This window comes from Carcharodon carcharias, chromosome 31, assembly GCF_017639515.1.
Source record: "Carcharodon carcharias isolate sCarCar2 chromosome 31, sCarCar2.pri, whole genome shotgun sequence".
NCBI lineage: Eukaryota > Metazoa > Chordata > Chondrichthyes > Lamniformes > Lamnidae > Carcharodon > Carcharodon carcharias.
The window spans coordinates 24331167-24349484 of record NC_054497.1 but is presented as its reverse complement, the minus strand read 5'-3'; the positions used below and the strand labels follow the sequence as shown (position 1 = coordinate 24349484).

Below are 18318 nucleotides of genomic sequence, written 5' to 3'. Positions count from 1 at the left end.
TGCTCAGACATTTGGAGAGAGCTAATCCTCTGCCTGTGGGCCCTGTGTTTGGGAGGCTCTCAATTCCTCCCAGCTGGATTTTGGTGTCTAACCCATCTGTGCAGGGTAAGGAGAAGGCAGCGGTTACACTTGGCTGTGGTGTGGCTTCTGCTCTTGCCCCTTAGCAGAAGTGAATGGCGGAATGCATAAATTGCACCCATGCCATGGGAAAGGCTGGCAGTAGGAATAGGCAGCTGAAGGTGAGTGAAATGCCAGTCGGGTGAGAGCCTTCCAAGCAGATGGTAATCACCTGCAAAGCAGTGGTAGCACTCTCTGAGAGACAAAGTGCTTTGAGCAGCAGTCTCTCAACGGCCATGGCTGGAACTCTTCAGTCTAACTGATCAAAGCCCTCCCAGCTTGTCAGTTTCACTGAAGAAGCTCTTCCCACTGTGCACTTGCACTGTGCCTGGCAAGCTGATGACAAATTGGGAAACAGATCCACTAGCTGGGAAATCCAAGATTAGGGATTAAAAAGGGCCTTCTTAACTCTCTCAACCACCTCTTAATTGCTGGCTGACAGATTGACGGGTGTTCCCCACATGCCTTCAATCCTGCCACTGGAAAAGCCAGAAGTTGGGGGGGATGGAATTGGGATCCCAATCCAATGTCATCTTCCAGGACTTTCTCCTGAACCCACCTCTACCAGCTGGGAAAATTTTACCCTCTGTCTCTCTCTTTATCTCTGTCACTCTCTGTTTCTCTCTCTCTCAGTCTATCTCATGCTGTTTCCCTCTAGCCCTCTTTCCTTCTCTTTCTCCATCTCTCTCTACCCTTCTTTCTGCTCATCCTATTTCTCTTTTGCTATCCCTCTCTCTCTAACCTCCTCTCTCTCTTTGTGCCCTCTGGGTATCTCTCTCTAGCTGTCTCTGATTAAGTGCCTCTGACCTGAAATGAAACAGCTAATAACATCAGAAATATTACCTGAAAAAAACAATTTTGCAACTTTGAAAGTCACTTGGAAAAACTCAAAGAAAATCAAAACTCTTTCAACACTCCCCAGTTGAGAACATACGTCATGTCGTGCCACATTATGTGCGTGCTCAGACTGCTCATCTCCCTAAAGCAGTTAATCAAAATATCAAGTTTAAGCCCAGGATTTTCAAAGGCTGAGGTTTTCCCATAAAAATTACATTAATAAAGCTACTACCACATGAAAGACAACTTCATTGGTGAAATATGTAATTATTTATGTTTTTATTATGTTGGTAGATTTTCTCCTGTTTTCTGATCTCCCGTTGTGATCACCTGAGTATCGGTAAAACCACAGTGGAAATTCCTGACATTGCTTTTTTTGACTAACCTCCTGGACTGAGGGCATAAGACACTGCAGGTAAAATGGTTTAAAATATTTGCGATTTGATTGGTTTGCCATCCCCTCGTCAGGTAATGAAATATGATATATCATACATAATATATATCATATATAAAAATATATGATCGAATAACAATCAGAAAGCTCAAATCGCAGTTAATAAACCTGCAAGTCAACGCACACATGAATAGCAGGTAATCCAGATCATGAAGCTTCCTCCTTCATGTTTCTTCCCTCCTTTGCTCATGGCCCTACTCATATCTTCAGCACATGGCTGCAGTCCAAGTTGTCCCTCATTTTATTAGTCATCTGAGGACAGCCACCATTGATGATATGTGCAGCATAAAGGGCAAAGGAAACACTTTGACATGTCAGTGAATATTTTAGCCTCCAAACCTCATCATGGACATTACAGACTTGCTCTCACCCAAGTGTTAATCATCCTTGCTACAACTGCATCTATTGGCCAAATTAGCATGACTGTTGGCATACTTAATTGACCCCACTCCCATGCCCTTTCCCAGTATTCCTGCAAACTTTTCCCTTCTAGTGTTGCTTCAATTCCCTTCTGAAAGTTGCGATTGAATCCGCTTCCACTATCCTTTCAAACAGTGCATTTCAGATCATAACAAATTGCCATGTAAAATAATTTCTCACCTTGCCTCTGCATCTTTTACCAATTGTCATAAATCTGTGTCCTCTGGTTTCTGACCTCCTGTCTATAGATACATATATTTGTTCTATCAAAACCATTCATGATTTTGAACACATCTATTGAATCTCTTCTTAACCCTCTCTGATCTACCAACAACAATCCCAGTTTCTCTAATCTCTCCAGATAACTGAATTCCTTCATTCCTGGTATCAATTTATTAAATCTTCTCTGTACCCTCTTCTTAACATCTTTCTTAAAAAGTTTGCCCAGAATTGGACACAGCACCCTGAGATTTATAAAGGTTTGCCCAACTTCCTTGCTTTTGTACTCTGCCTTTATTTATATAGAGTCTATTTAGTTTCCCCGGTTTTCTTGATCTGCATCTGTTGCCTCCTTTGGCGGGTTAGGAACACTTTTCTCTGAAAAGTATCACCCTGCAGAATTACAGCTTTTAATTTGATTGATCCACAATGCCATGAATATGTGATCAAAAGAGCTAAAAAGATTTTCAAGAATACTTTTCAAGCTGTCTTAAAATCCACTCTAACACCTGCATCAGCTTCTTCAAAATCCCTAGAAACTAGTCTTTTAAGTCCCACCTACAGGAAATTTTTCAGTACAAATTCATTAGAGTCATTATGGAACAGAAAGAGGTCATTCGGCCCACTGAGTCCATGCTGGCTCTCAATAGGGCAATCCAGTGACAAATCTATTTGACCCTAATCTGGTACCTCATATTAAATTCAAACTCTCTCCAACTATCTAACTCCCCTTGTTTTGCTCTCTTAGTAATTTATCCTCAAGTTTATTGGCAGTCACCTAAACTTCACAGTCATCAGAACTTCAGCTTATTATTCTGTTAGCCTTTATTTCATTGTCTAATCTATTCAAGCTACAGCCTCTACTTCCACTTTTGTGTCTGCCCAGACTTCTACTGTGATATTTCCCTCTTGCATCATCAGAGGCTCTTTCTCTGGTATCTGATTGTTTTCTTATGCAAGAGTTACTTCTAGACTCACCATCATTACTTGTACTGAGTTTTCTTACTCTACGCTCTTTCACCCCATTCTGCGAGTCCATGGATCTCACTTCTTGGCCATCATCCTGAACATTCAACTGATATTTAAACTTGCCCATCACGTTTCCTATAGATCCCCCAACTGTCATATTCTTCTAATCACTAGACCCCTCTGGGATACATGTCACCCAAGTACCCACTCTAGGCAATTGCCATTGGATGTGATAGCACTATCATGTATGTCATGATCACCACATTATCACTATCCAGCCATTGATCTACTCCATTCTGTTCCTCGGGACCTTCATCAGAAACACATGAGCATTTAAAGCACAAGGTACTTAATTTACTTCCATCCTTTGCTCAGAGTCTGAGGTTTTGTAATTAATTTGATTGATTGTGAAGAATGAACTAAAACAATTTGATTGCCATGTTTGATAAGTACTGTCTTACCATCACAACCTATTACCTTACCAGAGCCTTTCTATTCCCTATGATCCTCTCTTTATAGTATAGCAAATCTACTAAATTGAATTCTGTATCAGATAGTCACAAACAATGCATCAGGACTCTCCAAATAAAGGCCTGTCTCGCTGTATAAAGTATTCAAATGTGCAGAAAAAATGGAGCTGATTGTATTGCCTTCTAGACCAGGAGGACTATCACTCAGAATAGAAGATAATTTAGGAATTAGTCTATAGATTAATTGATGGAGACAGTATCTTCCAACTATTTAGATTGAATTTTTTATATGAACCACCCATTCCAGGATAGTTGTCAATTTGCAGTCTGGTTGACCAAATAAAATTTTATGCAGCATTTCATTGATCACCAGATGATTCCTTTCACAAAGTCCATTGCTGAAAAGAGTTTCAGCTGCAGGATTCATGACTATGATATTCATACATTCACGCATGTCTCTGATCCCATCATTGTCAAATTAATTTCCATCATGAATCAGAAACTTCAATGGCATCCCAAGGGATCTCACTGAAACTTACAAAATTCTTACAGGGCTTGACAGGGTAGATGTAGAAAGGATGTTTCCCCTGGCTGATGAGCCTAGAACCAGGGGACACAGTTTCAGAATAAGGGGCAGGCCATTTAAGACTGAGATTAGGAGGAATTTCTTCACTCAGAGGGTGGTGAATCTTTGGAATTCTCTACCCCAGAGGGCTGTAGAAGCTCAATCATTGAGCGTGTTCAAGACAGAAATTGATAGGTTTCTGAATACCATGGAGATCAGGAATATGAGGATAGTAAGGGAAGAATGGCATAGAGATAGATGATCGGCCATGATCAGTTTGAATGGCAGAGCAGGCTCAATAGGCTGAATGGCATACTCCTGCTCCTATTTCCTATATTCCAAGTCTGCTCCCTCTCCATGATTTTGTCTATACTCACATTTTGTCCTTACTATGTATTAACATAGCAGGAGCAATCTGGTTGTCAGGTCTATAAAATGTAGAATGAAAATATTTCTGTCTTTGTTACATACCTTCAGATCCAAGGCAACTACCCTGTTAAAGACATAAACCAATGGAAGGCTTATAATAGAATGTAGTGGTGGGCTCTGATACTTTTTACACATTTCAAACTTTTCGGTAATCTCTTCTATCAGCTTTGTATAATCTTCATCATCCTTACCTGCATTTTTAGCAGGATTATTAACTTTTGATAAGTAGGGTGAGTGAATTGTCTTTGTTACTTCATTAATCTCTGACTCTTATCACCTGATGTCGTTAATACTTGTCTAACATTCTGATGGAGAAACATTAAGTTTTTGTCACAGGAACACAATAACATCCTGACTGCTTAAATTGCAGATCAACTGATTTCCAAAAATAATTGCCTTATCATGCTCTGTGTCAAGTTTCATTTTTTCATGGAGGGTTTGCTCAACAGCATAGGTATCTCATTCAAGATTACATCAGCACTTATAGAATGGCCTCTTTTCAGCTATTTTACATGGAATTAAAACTTTCTTTGGTGAACTTAATGTGTTGTCACCTAAAGCAAGTAGTGCCTTCATATTCCTTAATTTTGCATTGACCCTCAATACTCAGTGAATCAGGGTAACATTTCAATAAATCTGTCTCCCATTTTGTTGAAGTACAAGTACTATCTAGTACTCAACAGTTAAAGGGGTTCATGATTAACACATTCATTACAGGACTAAATATGACCAATAAAATTTATTTGGATTCATCATTATCTTTGTCCTATCACTCAGAATTCTTCTTGCCCTGTGTAATTTTGAGGACTGTACCTTTTCTTTTTGGGCAGTTCACCAAAAATATTATTTTCAGTCACACCTGAAGCACCCATTAACTGTTCCTTGGCATTTATTTGCCTGTCCTAACTTTGTCTCCCGCTGTAATAGCCAAATATGCTAAAGGTGCTTTCATCCTCATTTTGCCTGTCTTTAGTCCTGCAATTGTATTTATGTCTATGTGCAATATCAGGACTATTTCAAAGTTGGAAATCATTGAGTCTTTTTTTTACATCACTATGGAATATCTTCTTTGATCCATGAAGTCTGAAGGAAGTAACTGTTCCCCAGGATTTATTTTTAAAGCACCAGACATCTGATCCAACAGGGTCTCCTCCTTTGGGAACTGAATACCAGTTCGTTCCAGTAACCTGTTCATGTGAGACACCTCAGCATAATCCGATAATGTAAAAGCTTGTACTAATCCAGGGATCCCCAAATTGAATTTCAATAATCTTTGTACAACCTCTTAAAGTCCACAATATATTGTCCCATTAAATGATTATGTGTTCTCTAAAATCTATTAAATTCTGATCCTGCCTTTCAGATCATTTTTCTTGTGGATTTCATTCATGAACTCTAATAGAAAGTCCATATCCTCCTGGCTATCCAACTGACCGGCATCCAGGTCAGAAAATAGTTTAGTTTTGGTTTTGCTTCTGGTAGGAAGAAAAAATGGGGAGATCATGCCTTTTTTCCTCTTTGGTAGGGACATAACCTGTGTCCACATAACCACTTCATTCTTCCACTGGTCAAATTGCTCAGACTCTGAGACAACAGAGGGTAATAATACACTGACAATTTATGCTTGTTTTCTGCCATTTTTCACAATCGCCACTAAGATTTTAACCTTCTGTCTGAAAAATTCTTTAGTTTCCAACCTTCACCTTTAGGCAACTATCCTCAGCCACCAAGTTATAATCCAGAAATCCAGAAAGTGAAGGAGAGAACTGGGAGCAATCTTTATACACTTTTATAAGCATTTATTTACAGAGGTACACATCACAAACAGGCATCTCCTAACCCAACAACCAGAGTTTGTTTATTCTTTTTACCAGGGGTGTAAGTGAACAATGCTACCTGCACTAAGAAGTGCAGGGGAGTGAGATAGCTTGTTTGCGAACTCCCTGGAGAGTGCAGACACACACCAATTCTGCTGCAGGGACTCGTTAAAGCAAATTACAGGAGAATGCTGATAAACATGCAAGCCAAGATAAACAGGCCTGCCAGACAGCATGCAGTCACTGGTTAGGGGCATGGTGGAGTGTTTCATGGCCATTGTCTCAGCTTTCACTGGAACACAGGCAGAGGCATCCTCTTGTGTCAGTGCTGCAGGGGAAGCTCAGTCAGAGATCATGAGATCCCTAGCTGCTGCCATGCAGGCGCAGACAGCTGCCATCATGGAATCATATCTTAGTGCTCAATGGGGCATGCCGGCTCTCATGGTAGTCTAGCAATCCGTGCCCCATCAAATTACAAGGAATGCTGAGGTGCCACCTGGTAGGACTGGCAGGGGCACCATGTAGCATGTACAGTCCTTCTGCAGGGTAACAACATCTGTACTCCCACCTCTGCCACTCAGCCACTGCCTTTGCAGCCAGCCATCCCAGACAGCTGCTGTTCATGCTAGGTTGGTGCAAGCCAAAGGTCCAGAGCTGCTCAAGGGCATCCTGTAGTGCACTCTACAGTTTCCACCTATGAAAGTAAGCAGCCTTCCACCAGCCATGCTGCAGCCACTGGGGTATTACCGCATAAGAGAATTAAGCCAGCCACAAGAAATGCATTAAGGGGATGCACAAATGTGGTTAGTTATGTGTTTTTTTATTATTGATGCAGTGCTGGGTAAAATTGTACGAATATTTTTGCTGTTGGCCTTAATTGAGTGATGTGGCCAAGGGGAATTTTTTATAAGGAGTCTGAAATGGACGTACAGTAAGGAAAAGATAAGTCCATGTTTTTTTTATTATTCATTCAAAGGATGCGGGCTTCTCTGGCTAGGCCAGCATTTATCTCCCATCGCTAAATGCTCTTGAGAAGATGGTGCTGAGCTGCCTTCTTGAATTGCTGCAGTCCATATGCTGTTAGGGAGGGAGTTCCAGGATTTTCATCTCAGACTTGGACTTAATCCAGCCCACTTTAAACTGGGAGCATACGGGTGAATGGTATCAAAGCTGAAATGTTAAGGAGTCAAGACTAGAATTTCAATAGGCATTGCACATTCCACAGTAGCAAAGCATGGCTTATTTTATTCATTTTATGAATTTTGATGTTCTTATGTCATATTATTTCTGGACAGGAAAAGAAAAGTCTTATTAACTGAAAGTAAAGCCTCACAATGCAGTTATTCTTGCTCTGTTCGGTTGCATGTGGTCTCTTCCTTTCCTCCTCTCTGATCCTGAAGTGTTCTTGGATTCCAGGAAGTAGTGGCTGGGCCCTCATAATTGCAAGGTTGTGGAGGTCGCAGCACACCACCACAAACATGGTGACCCTCTCAGGCATGAGCTGCCGAGATTCATCCTGAACGACTTAAATAACAAAATCTCTGCTTTAGGGCCCCGATGGCTTGTCTATGATGTTGCAGGTGGTTTCATAGCTTTTATTGAAGGCTCTCTGACCTTACGTGGCACACGTCAGAGTCCAGAAGTGATTCTCCGGGGCCCGCAAAAATAATACGTGCCTCAGCCTCCCCAGCATCCTAACCCTCTGCAATCATGACATGCCTCCCCCACAACTCCAGTGATTTATCTTGTTGACAATCACACTGGTCCAATTTGGAGGCCTGTTAGGCTCCCCCAGGCTCATCTGCTTGATTTGAATAAAGCAGGGCCCTCAAAATTGCAAGGTGTTTCTTCATGGTCGGAATGGGCATCAGACCACAGCATCCACCAACAGTTGCCTGAAGGTCAAAGTAGACCTCACTTGCTAAAAACATTTACTATTAGCTTTAATATCCATTTCAAATATCACCTTTTTGTACTTCTTACAACTTCCTTTGTATCCCTCTTTAAAGCTGTCCCAGTCTACTCAATTTTCATTTCCCCTTGTACTTTTGTATGCCAGGCACAGAAGGGAGAAAGCGGTGGTAGGTGGACCTTCTTCCCATTAAAGCGGGCTGCATTAAGTCCAAATCTGAGGTGAAAAGAGAGTGAACAAACCCACTGCAACACCCAATACTGCCAAAGGACAATCCTATGGAACATTAGATAAAATTTACAGCACTGAAACAGCCCACTCAACTGATCCATGCCAGTGTTTGTGCTCCAACCAAATATTCTCCCACCATTCTTGATATCACCATCACTGCATAACCCTCTATTCCTTTCTCCCTCACCTATTTATCTTGTTTCTCCTTTTACATCAGTTGCCCCAACTACTCTGTGTGAAAGCAGGTTTCATTTTCTAAACACTGGCTAAAAACGTTTCTCCTGAAATTCTTAATTCATTTATTAGTCATTATTTAATGTTTTTGGCCCCTTGCATTGATCTCTCCCACAAGAAGAAACATCCTCCTCTACAACTACATTAACAAGCCTTTTCATAATTCTAAAGACCTCTGTCAGGTTACCACTCGGCCTTTTTATTTTCCAGAGGAAAGAGCCCCAGTATGTAGTTCTGGTTGCAATCCTTATGAATTTTTTTGCACCTTCTCCAGTTTTCCTACATTATTTTCATACAATGGGGAACAGCACCGCAAGCAATAAGGACAAAGCATAACTTGCCTCTTACCTTTCTGATGAAATTTGCTTTGAATATGTTGAATTGCATCCTTTACGGCTGGACGGATGTTATGCAAGTTCCAAGGAGAGATTGAATCATTCAACAGGATCACATTAACTGTAAACAACTCATTGGTACACTTAGAATTGGGGATTGAGGTCAAATACCCATGGACTGCAACTATGATCCACAAACAGAAAATTAGCAATCGCCTCATTTCTCCACTGTGTTGTTAAAACACTCCTATTCTCCTTCCCTCAGGTCTTTAACTTCGAAGCGTACAGGAAGTGCAACTGCGAGGTATGTTAAAATGTCATTCTAAAGCTTTTCCCCTGAGATAATATGTGAGGCTGAGTGTAAAGGTCAGCTCATATCAAATGTTGTTTGCTCAATAAAAGTTCAGTGGTTATAAAATGTGCACAGTTTACCTGGCACCAGGTTCCTTTAAACTGAGGAAACTGAGATAGCTCTTTAAAAGCTACTTCACCCGAAGCATGATAAAGAACTACCTGGAGAAACACTCTGCGATTAACACACGATGATGAAGTGGCAGTCAGGTGAGCTGGCATTCCCATTATGCCCACTGACTAAAGTAGCCTATCTGGAGGGACATGGGGCAGTGGGGGAGGGGGGCGGCGGTGGTGGCAGGGGTGTTGTTGGTGAGCTAGGATATGATTGTGAGACATTGATGTTTCAAAATTGGCTGCTGTGTTTTCCTTTAAAACATTTCAACAGTAATTCATTGGCTGTGAAACACTTTGGGATGTCTTGAGGATGGTTCCATATAGATACAAGTTATTGATCTGAAGGAAAGGGCTTGCATTTCTATAGCACTATATTCATGGCCTCTAAATGTCCACTAGGAACAGTTTTATCTGTGCACTTGCAACCATGAGAAGCTGGTTTATCACACTGATTTAAAACTCACTTGTACATCTGCCAGAGAGAGGAGTTTGGAAGGGGGAAGGGGACTTTCCTGGATCGAGCCTAGGTGTGAGAAGTGAAAGGGAAGTAGACAAACCCGCTGGGGGTGATGGGGAATGACAAGACAAGTGACAGATGGAAATCAGATCCTTCGTCCGCTATCTGAGGGACAGGACATTAACTGTCAAAGACAAGTTAAAAAAAGTTGATACTGACTTGTAAAGAGGAGAAATGTAGTACTTCATAGACACTGCAGCATTACACGCACTGCTACAGAGTGATGGGTTGAAAGCACGAGGCCCCATTCCTCAGGTCAGACATTTATGTGGGCAGTGCTCTGCAGAAGTTAAGGAACATCTGACAAAGCACTGTACCCAATCCTTGTTCCATAGGGCTGAATTTTCCAGTCGGCATGCGGGGGCAGGCCTGACACACCAACACGTAAAATGACGGGCATGCGTCCCGACGTCATCACCTGCCATTGCGATATTTCGCTTGGCGGGCCGGGTGCCTGAGTCAGCTGCGCACCCGCCAAAATGTCAACGGCTTATTAAGGCCATTAAGAAATTAATTCATGTAGTTAAGAACACTGCACATCCAACCTTAAGGTTGGCAGGCAGGTGAAAAGCCCAAGTGGCCTTCATGCTTTTCAGGAAACCTCATCCATGGGCAGATAAGGTTTCCTGAAGCTTTTATAAAATAAATTTCCCACCTTTACAAACATGTCCAAACTTGTGTGATACTGTTGAAATAAATTTTCAAATCATTTATTAAACTGTTTTAATATCCATTTAATCTCCCTGAGGCAGAGCCTTAATTGGCCTGCCCGCGTAAAGTGACGGTGCGCAGTCGATTGCAGGCGGCGACCGGCTCTGCGCCCACCCCCGCCCAGCTCGCCCGCCATAGGAAAAATCCTGGCCATAATATCTCCTTGTAGGGGTTCCAGACCAATATTGGAAGTGGACTAATGAGTTGTCTGTTACCTTTGTTGTCTTAAGTACTGTGTTTCCTGAGAAGACCAGAGAAAATAAAAACAAGGGAGTGATTAAAGGATATGTACCCATGAAGAGGCGCAGCAGCAAAAGTTTCTTTGTGAAGCTGGTGACATCATTGGGGTTTGGATTTTCTCTTGACAGCATTAACTTGTGCTTATAGCAGAAAGAGAGTTTGCAAATGCATGTTGAGCCTCACATGTAATTTTAGGTGTGCCATGATTAGGACAACTTGCGATTGGATTAACAGTTACTCCATAATAACAAAATATTGCATTGGAGTTAAATTTGGTGCCCCCAGCATGCTACTTAAGTCTGAGAGGCAGCAAATAACAGTGTTGGACTATATTATCAGGTTAAAAGTAATAGATTGATTCACGTTTAGCAATAAGACTTAACACAGTACAAATTGAAAACAATAATAATTTGACATAACGTTAGGATAAAGGTCTTTTGTATAATTCCTGATGTCATCAATCACAAACAAAAGTTGAGCAATGAGGACAGTGTTTTCATGCCACAGATGATAACGTTGCGATACTAAAGGACAGATATTCAGAGCAGTTCCTGCACTGTGCAGCCTAAACAGGTCAGAGATAGGGCTGATTATACCTCCAATTCTGTATCACATACCCATATTGTGAGGCTCACATCAGCAGTGAAACCTCACAGTTTCTGTCCCTGATCACCTTCTCGCAGATCCCTCAATGGATTAGCTTTTAGAAATAAGTAATTTATCTAAGAGAGGCCAGCAGGAAGTTGGACTTAAGGCCACAACCAGATCAGCCATGATCTTATTAAATGGTGAAGCAAGCCGATTGGCCAACTCCTGCTCCTATTTCTTATGATCTTATGATCGACAGAGAGTGTACTTGGACATATTTCCACTTCACAGAGAAACTGCCAGCATCAAGCAAGCTTTACTATGTCTGTGTGTGTGTGTGTGTGTGTGTTTCCTGAGTTCCATCACTGGCCATCTAAGCTGGAGCGGGGAACGCAGGTTGTATTTTCTGAAATATTCTGTTCTACCCCAATAGCAGAAGTTATGTTCAATTTATTTGACATTTGGCCCATTTGATCTCACCCTCTTCCATCTTCCCATGACAGCATTGAGCTGTATTTAAACAAATCCAGAATCCCTTCCTCAACCACCCTCCTGGTAACCCAATTCCAGCTGTTGATCACCTTCTGTCCAATAGTAAACAGTTCCTGGAGTCTTGCCCTGAACATTTACATTTACACATTTGGATTCTTTTTACCTAATTTACCATTAGATATTTCTGGTTTCTGTGGTTCACTCTACTCTTACAGTTAAGCCACAACATTCTCAGGGAGCAGAAGTCATCAGCGTAGAGAGAAAGCAAGGAGGGAGGTGGGAAAGCATAAGGAACAGGGTGATGAGTTCCAGAGGGCAATGATTTGTTCTGTTGTCGCTACCAGTGATACGGCTTGGGCACCATGAAGCAGTCTTGTTAAAGTTACAAAGAAGTCTTTATTAACATCATTGAAATATGTACATATTTACAGTAGAGGGTAAAGGTATGGAGGGGACCTCATACTTGGTCCCTACATATTGCTATCTATCTCTAGATTGCACTTAGCTTGAGGTCATTTGCCTCCTTACATCATCATGGGCCCTTTAGGCACCAGATCCTTCTACTACAGGGTGCACTGACTGGATGAGGAGCAACCAGTGGTGGAGCGGAGGGAGCTAGAGGCTGGTTGTAAGAAGAGCAGAGGGGATGGGTTTGGGGACATACAAAAGAAAGACATGACAACAATCGGGTGAGCTGAGGCTCAGGAGGAACACTATAGAATCATACAAAAATGTATGATTGGTGAAAGAATTGAGAACAAGAGTGCACAGAGTTAAGGTGTTAGGCGAAAGAAGCAATGTAAACAAGGAGAAACATTTTCATGCGACAAATAGTTAAGATCTGAAACGCGCTACCTAAGAGTGTGGTGGAGCAGATTCAACTGAGGTGTCCAAGAGGGAGGTGAATTATTATCTGCTAAGCAAGAATGTGCAGGGTCATGGGGAGAAGGCAGGGGAATGGCACCAAGTGCATTGATCATTCAAAGAGCTGTCATGGGCACAATGGCCAAATGGCCTCCTTCTGTGCTGTAACAAATCTGTGAATCTGTGATACAAGACGGAGGTCATCTGGCCCATTGTGCCAGTGCCAGCTCTTTGAAAGCTATCAATTACTTCCATTCCCCTGTTCTATCTCCCAAGTCCTGCTATTCTCCCCTTCAAGTATTTATCCAATTAGCTTTTCAAATAATACTGCATCTCCTTTCAGGGTGTGTCTCAGCATGGCAACTGGTCAAATTTGAATTAAATTAATAAATTTGGAATGGAAAGCTAGTTTCAGTCCTGATGACCATGAAATCATCACCAATTGTCCTAAAAACCCACCTGGCTCACTAATGTCCTTTAGGGAAGGAAATCAGCCATTCTTACCTGGTCTGGCCTTCACGTGAAAAAAATGGCTTGATTCCTTGTGTCTCACATCCTGACTCCCCAAAGCATTCCATTCTCACCTTCCACTTGGATAAGAAATAACTGAGAATTTTGAGTTTCAAAAGTAGTTTGATGACCATGATGGGAGAGGAGGTCTGCAGTGTTTTAGATGAGTTGAAGCTTGTGGAGGGTCAAGGCAGAGCAGCCAGCGAACAGCCCATTAGAGGAATCAATGCTTACCTTTATTCTTTCATGGGATGAGGAGCGTCACAGGCAGCGCCAGCATTTGTTGCCCATCCCTAATTGTCCTTGAAATTGAGTGGTTTATGAGACCATTTCAGAGGGAAGTTAAGAGTTAACTTCATTGACGTGGATCTAGAATCACATGTAGGCCAGACCAGGTAAGGATGGTTGATTCCCTTCCCTAAAGGACAATAGTGAACCAGAAGATGATCTCATGGTCATCACGACTGAGACGAGCGTTATATTCCAGATTTATTAATAGAATTCAAATTCGACCAGCTGCCATGATGGGATCTGAACCCGTGTCCACATGGCATTAGCCAGGGCATGAAGTAAACTTTTAGCAGTGGAAAGACAGAGAGATGGGGTTGAGATAAAATATGCTGAGGAGGTAGAAGAGCTTTTAGATGACATTCATCCTGGGACCATGACCCCACCACTGAACATCAAGCCATTGTTTCCAGGACTGTCACTGACCTCATCTCCTCTGGAGATCTTCCTCCCACAGCTTCCAACCTGATAGTCGCCCAACCTCGGACGGCCCGTTTCTACCTCCTACCCAAAAAAAAAATTCCCCCACCCTCCCACCTTAAACCAGCTTATATTTCACCCCTCTCCTAATATTCACTCAGTTCTGTTGAAGGGTCATGAGGACTCAAAACGTCAACTATTTTCTTCTCCGCCGATGCTGGCAGACCTGCTGAGTTTTTCCAGGTAATTCTGTTTTTGTTTTGGATTTCCAGCATCCGCAGTTTTTTGTTTTTATATTTTTATATTTATAAACAGAAGAGGATATTGGAACCCAATTATGTTTGGGATTGTTGTATTGATCCTTGAATTGGCTAATACTGAGTGACTAACAGGGCAGGTGAGCAAAATGTACAAATGGTCTTACTCACATATTGCATCCCAAAGTTATTTTCTGAATAAAATCCATCTAATTCGTATCTCTGAGTGGCAAAAAAGCTTTTCATCCTGAATATTATTGCCTTCCAGCATTAACAGAGTTGTGGACAAGACCAGCTGAAATATACAGCCACATTAGATTAAAGAAAGCAAACCTCACAGTTAAAAAAAAATCCTCTAGGAATAACTTACTACCTGTGAAGCTGAGACTCAACAGCTTCATTTGTTCTGTAACAAGAACTTAAATCACATCATCACCAGGGTCCTTACAATCTGAGTTGCGAGCTCTAAATGGTAGTGGTGAGATTACTTTGCAATTGTGGTACAATTTCATGACATGCAATTAATTTCAAAGGAGAAGCTCATGATGAGGATACATTTTCCTTTTTGGTTTGTTCGAGTGTCATGAAGCTATTAATGTATATAATATTATTGGAAAATATTTTTCTTTTAAAATAGAGGTTTAGTCAATGGGTGTACCTTAATTGGATTAAAGCCAGCTAGTCTGGATGCTAGTGTACTAGTGTTGAGATGTAAGAAAAGTAGGGTGCATTTGCATTTTTTGAATAGAACATAGAATCATAGAGTCATAGAGGTCTGCAGCACAGAAAAAGCCCTTCGGCCCATCAAGTCTGCGCTGGTCAAACAAGTACCTAACTACTCTAATCCCATTTTCCAGCACTAGGCCTTGTATGCCATGGCATCACAAGTGTACATCCAATTACTTCTTAAATATTATGAGGGTTTTTGCCTCTATCACCCTTTCACGCAGTGAGTTCCACCCTCTGGGTGAAAAAATTCTTCCTCACATCCCCTCTAACCCTCCTGCCCCTTACCTTAAATCTATGCTCCCTGGTTTTGATCCCTCCACCAAGAGGAAAAGTTCTTTCCTGTCTACCCTTTCTATGCCCCTCATAATTTTATACATCTCAATCATGTCCCCCCTCAATCTCCTCTGCTCCAGGGAAATAACCCCGGTCTATCCAATCTCTCCTCATAACTAAAACTCTCCAGGCAACATACTGGTAAATCTCCTCTGCACTCTCTCTATCACATCCTTCCTATAATGCTGATTCCAGAACTGCACATAATTCTCCAGCTGTGGCCTAACCAGCATTTTATACAGTTCCAGCAAAAACTCTCTGTTCTTATATTCTATGCCTCGGCTAATAAAGGCAAGTATCCCATACGCCTTCTTAACCACCTTATCTATCTGTCCCGCTACCTTAAGGGACCGGTGGATATGCACACCAAGGTCCCTCTGATCCTTGGTACTTTCCAGGGTCCTACCATTCATCATGTATCCCTGTGCCTTGTTTGTCCTGCCCAAGTGCATCACCTCACACTTATCCGGATTAAATTCCATTTGCCACCGATCAGCCCATCTGACCAGCCTGTCTATATTCTTCTGTAATCTAAGGCTATCCTCCTCACTACCACCCCATCAATTTTTGTGTCATCCGTGAACTTACTGATCAACCCTCTGACAAACAAGTCTAAATCGTTTATATAGACCACAAGCAGCAAGGGATCCAAAACCGATCCTTGTGGAACCCCACTGGACACAGGCATCCAGTCACAAAAACACCCCTCGACCATCACCCTCTGCTTCCTGCCACTCAGTCAATTCTGGATCCAATTAGCCAAATTGCCTTGGATCCCATAGGCTCTTACCTTTGTTATCAGTCTCCCATGCAGGACCTTATCAAAAGGCTTGCTGAAGTCCAAGGAGACATGACCTCCCCTTAACAAAGCCATGCTGACTGTCCTTGATTAATCCCTACCTCTAAAAGTGTAGATTAATTCTGTCCCTCAGAATTGCTTCCAATAGTTTCCCCACCACTGAGGTTAGGCTGACTAGCCTGTCATTCCCTGGTTTATTCCTTCCTCCCTAGCTGTCCTCCAGTCCTCTGGCACCTCTCCTGTGGCCAGAGAGGTATTGAAAATTATTGCCAGCACCCCTGCTATCTCCTCCCTTGCCTCACTCAACAGCCTGGGATACATATCATCCGGGCCTGGAGATTTATCTACTTTTAAGCTGGCCAGACCACTTAGAAACTCCTCCCTTTCTATGTTAATTTCTTTAATTATATCACAGTCCTTCTGCCTGATTTCCATACCCACATCGTCCCTCTCACTTGTGAACACCAACACAAAGTGTTAATTTAGAACCCTACCTACGTCTTCTGACTCCACACACAAATTACCACTATGGTCCTTAATGGGCCCGACTCCTTTCCTAGTTATCCTCTTACTCTTAAAGTATTTTTAATACAACTTTGAATTTCCCTTTCTTTTACCTGCCAATATTTATTCATGCCCCTTTTTTGCTCTCCTAATTTCCTTCTTAAGTTCCCCCCTATGCATTCTATACTCTCCAGGGCTTCTGCTATTTTGAGCCCTCCGTATCTGCCATAAGCCTCCCTTTTTCTCTTTATCCAATCCTGTATATCCCTCAACATCCAGGGTTCCCTGGATTTGTTGGTCTGACGCTTTGTTTTTACTGGAATATGTTGGTCCTGTACTCTCCCCCATTCCTTCTTGAATGAGTCTCACTACTTTGATGTTGATTTACCTAAAAGTAGCTGCTCCCAGTCCACTCTGGCCAAATCATATCTAATTGTATTAAAATTGGCCTTCCCCCAATTTAGAACTCTGATTTCTGGCCCATCCTTGTCCTTTTCCATAACAACCTTGAATCTAATGAAGTTATGATCACTATCTGCAAAATGCTCCCCCACTGATAGCTCTACCACTTGCCCGGCTTCATTCCCTAAAATTAAGTCCAGGACCGCCCCCTCTCTTATAGGATCTTCTACGTACTGGCTTAAGAAACTCTCCTGGATGCATTTTAAGAATTCCACTCCATCCAAACCTATCACACTATGACTAACCCAGTTAATGTTGGGGAAGTTGAAATCTCCCACTATTACCACCCTATTATTTTTACACTTCTCTAAAATTTGCCTACATATCTGCTCTTCTATTTCTTTCTGTTTGGGGGCCTATAGTACACTCCCAGCAATATGATTGCTCCTTTTTGGATTTTCAGTTCTACCCATATGGCTTCATTTGAGGAGTCTTCTAAGATGTCATCCCTCCTTACTGCTGTAATTGATTCCTTGATCAATATTGCGATACCCCCTCCTCTTTTACCCTGTCTCGCCTGAAGACCCTATATCTTGGAATATTGAGCTGCCAATCCTGCCCCTCTCTCAACCATGTCTCTGTGACAGCAATGACATCATACTTCTACGTGTTAATTTGTGCCCTCAACTCATCTGCCTTATCTGTCAGACTCCTTACTTTAAAATAAATACCATCCAGCCTTGCCAAACTCCCTTGTGCCTTAACTGGCCTATAATTTCTATGTCTTCCAGACTCACTTGTTCTCTCTTTTAATTTTGGCTGTGCAGCTCCTCCTGCTGAACCTCCTCTAAGGATCCCATTCCCCTGCCAAGTTAGTTTAAACCCTTCCCAACAGCACTAGCAACCCTCCTTGCAAGGATGTTGGTCCCATTCTGGTTCAGGTGTGACCTATCCGCCTTATACAGGTCCCACTGCCCCCAGAAATGATCCCAATATCCCAGAAATCTAAAGCCCTCCCTCCTGCACCATCTCTCCAGCCGCGCATTCATCTGGACTAACCTCCTAATTCTATACTCACTCGTGCATTCAAGAAGTGGGGTGAAATCTGGCATCTAGCTAGCAGAGACCAAGCAATGTTTATATTACTTATAAAATTGGTACTATGAAAGTGGTTTTATTGTTAGAAG

At 42.1% G+C, this 18318-nt stretch overlaps 1 protein-coding gene across 1 annotated transcript in view; it reads right to left on the bottom strand.

The window, feature by feature from the left end:
* LOC121271602 (heat-stable enterotoxin receptor-like) overlaps positions 1–3173 on the bottom strand; it is a 113080-nt gene extending 109907 nt beyond the window's left edge. The window contains exon 1 of the mRNA XM_041177638.1: positions 3026–3173. Within this exon, the coding sequence (XP_041033572.1) occupies positions 3026–3173 (148 nt within the window). The remainder of the gene's footprint in view (positions 1–3025) is intronic.
* Positions 3174–18318: the final 15145 nt, after the last annotated feature.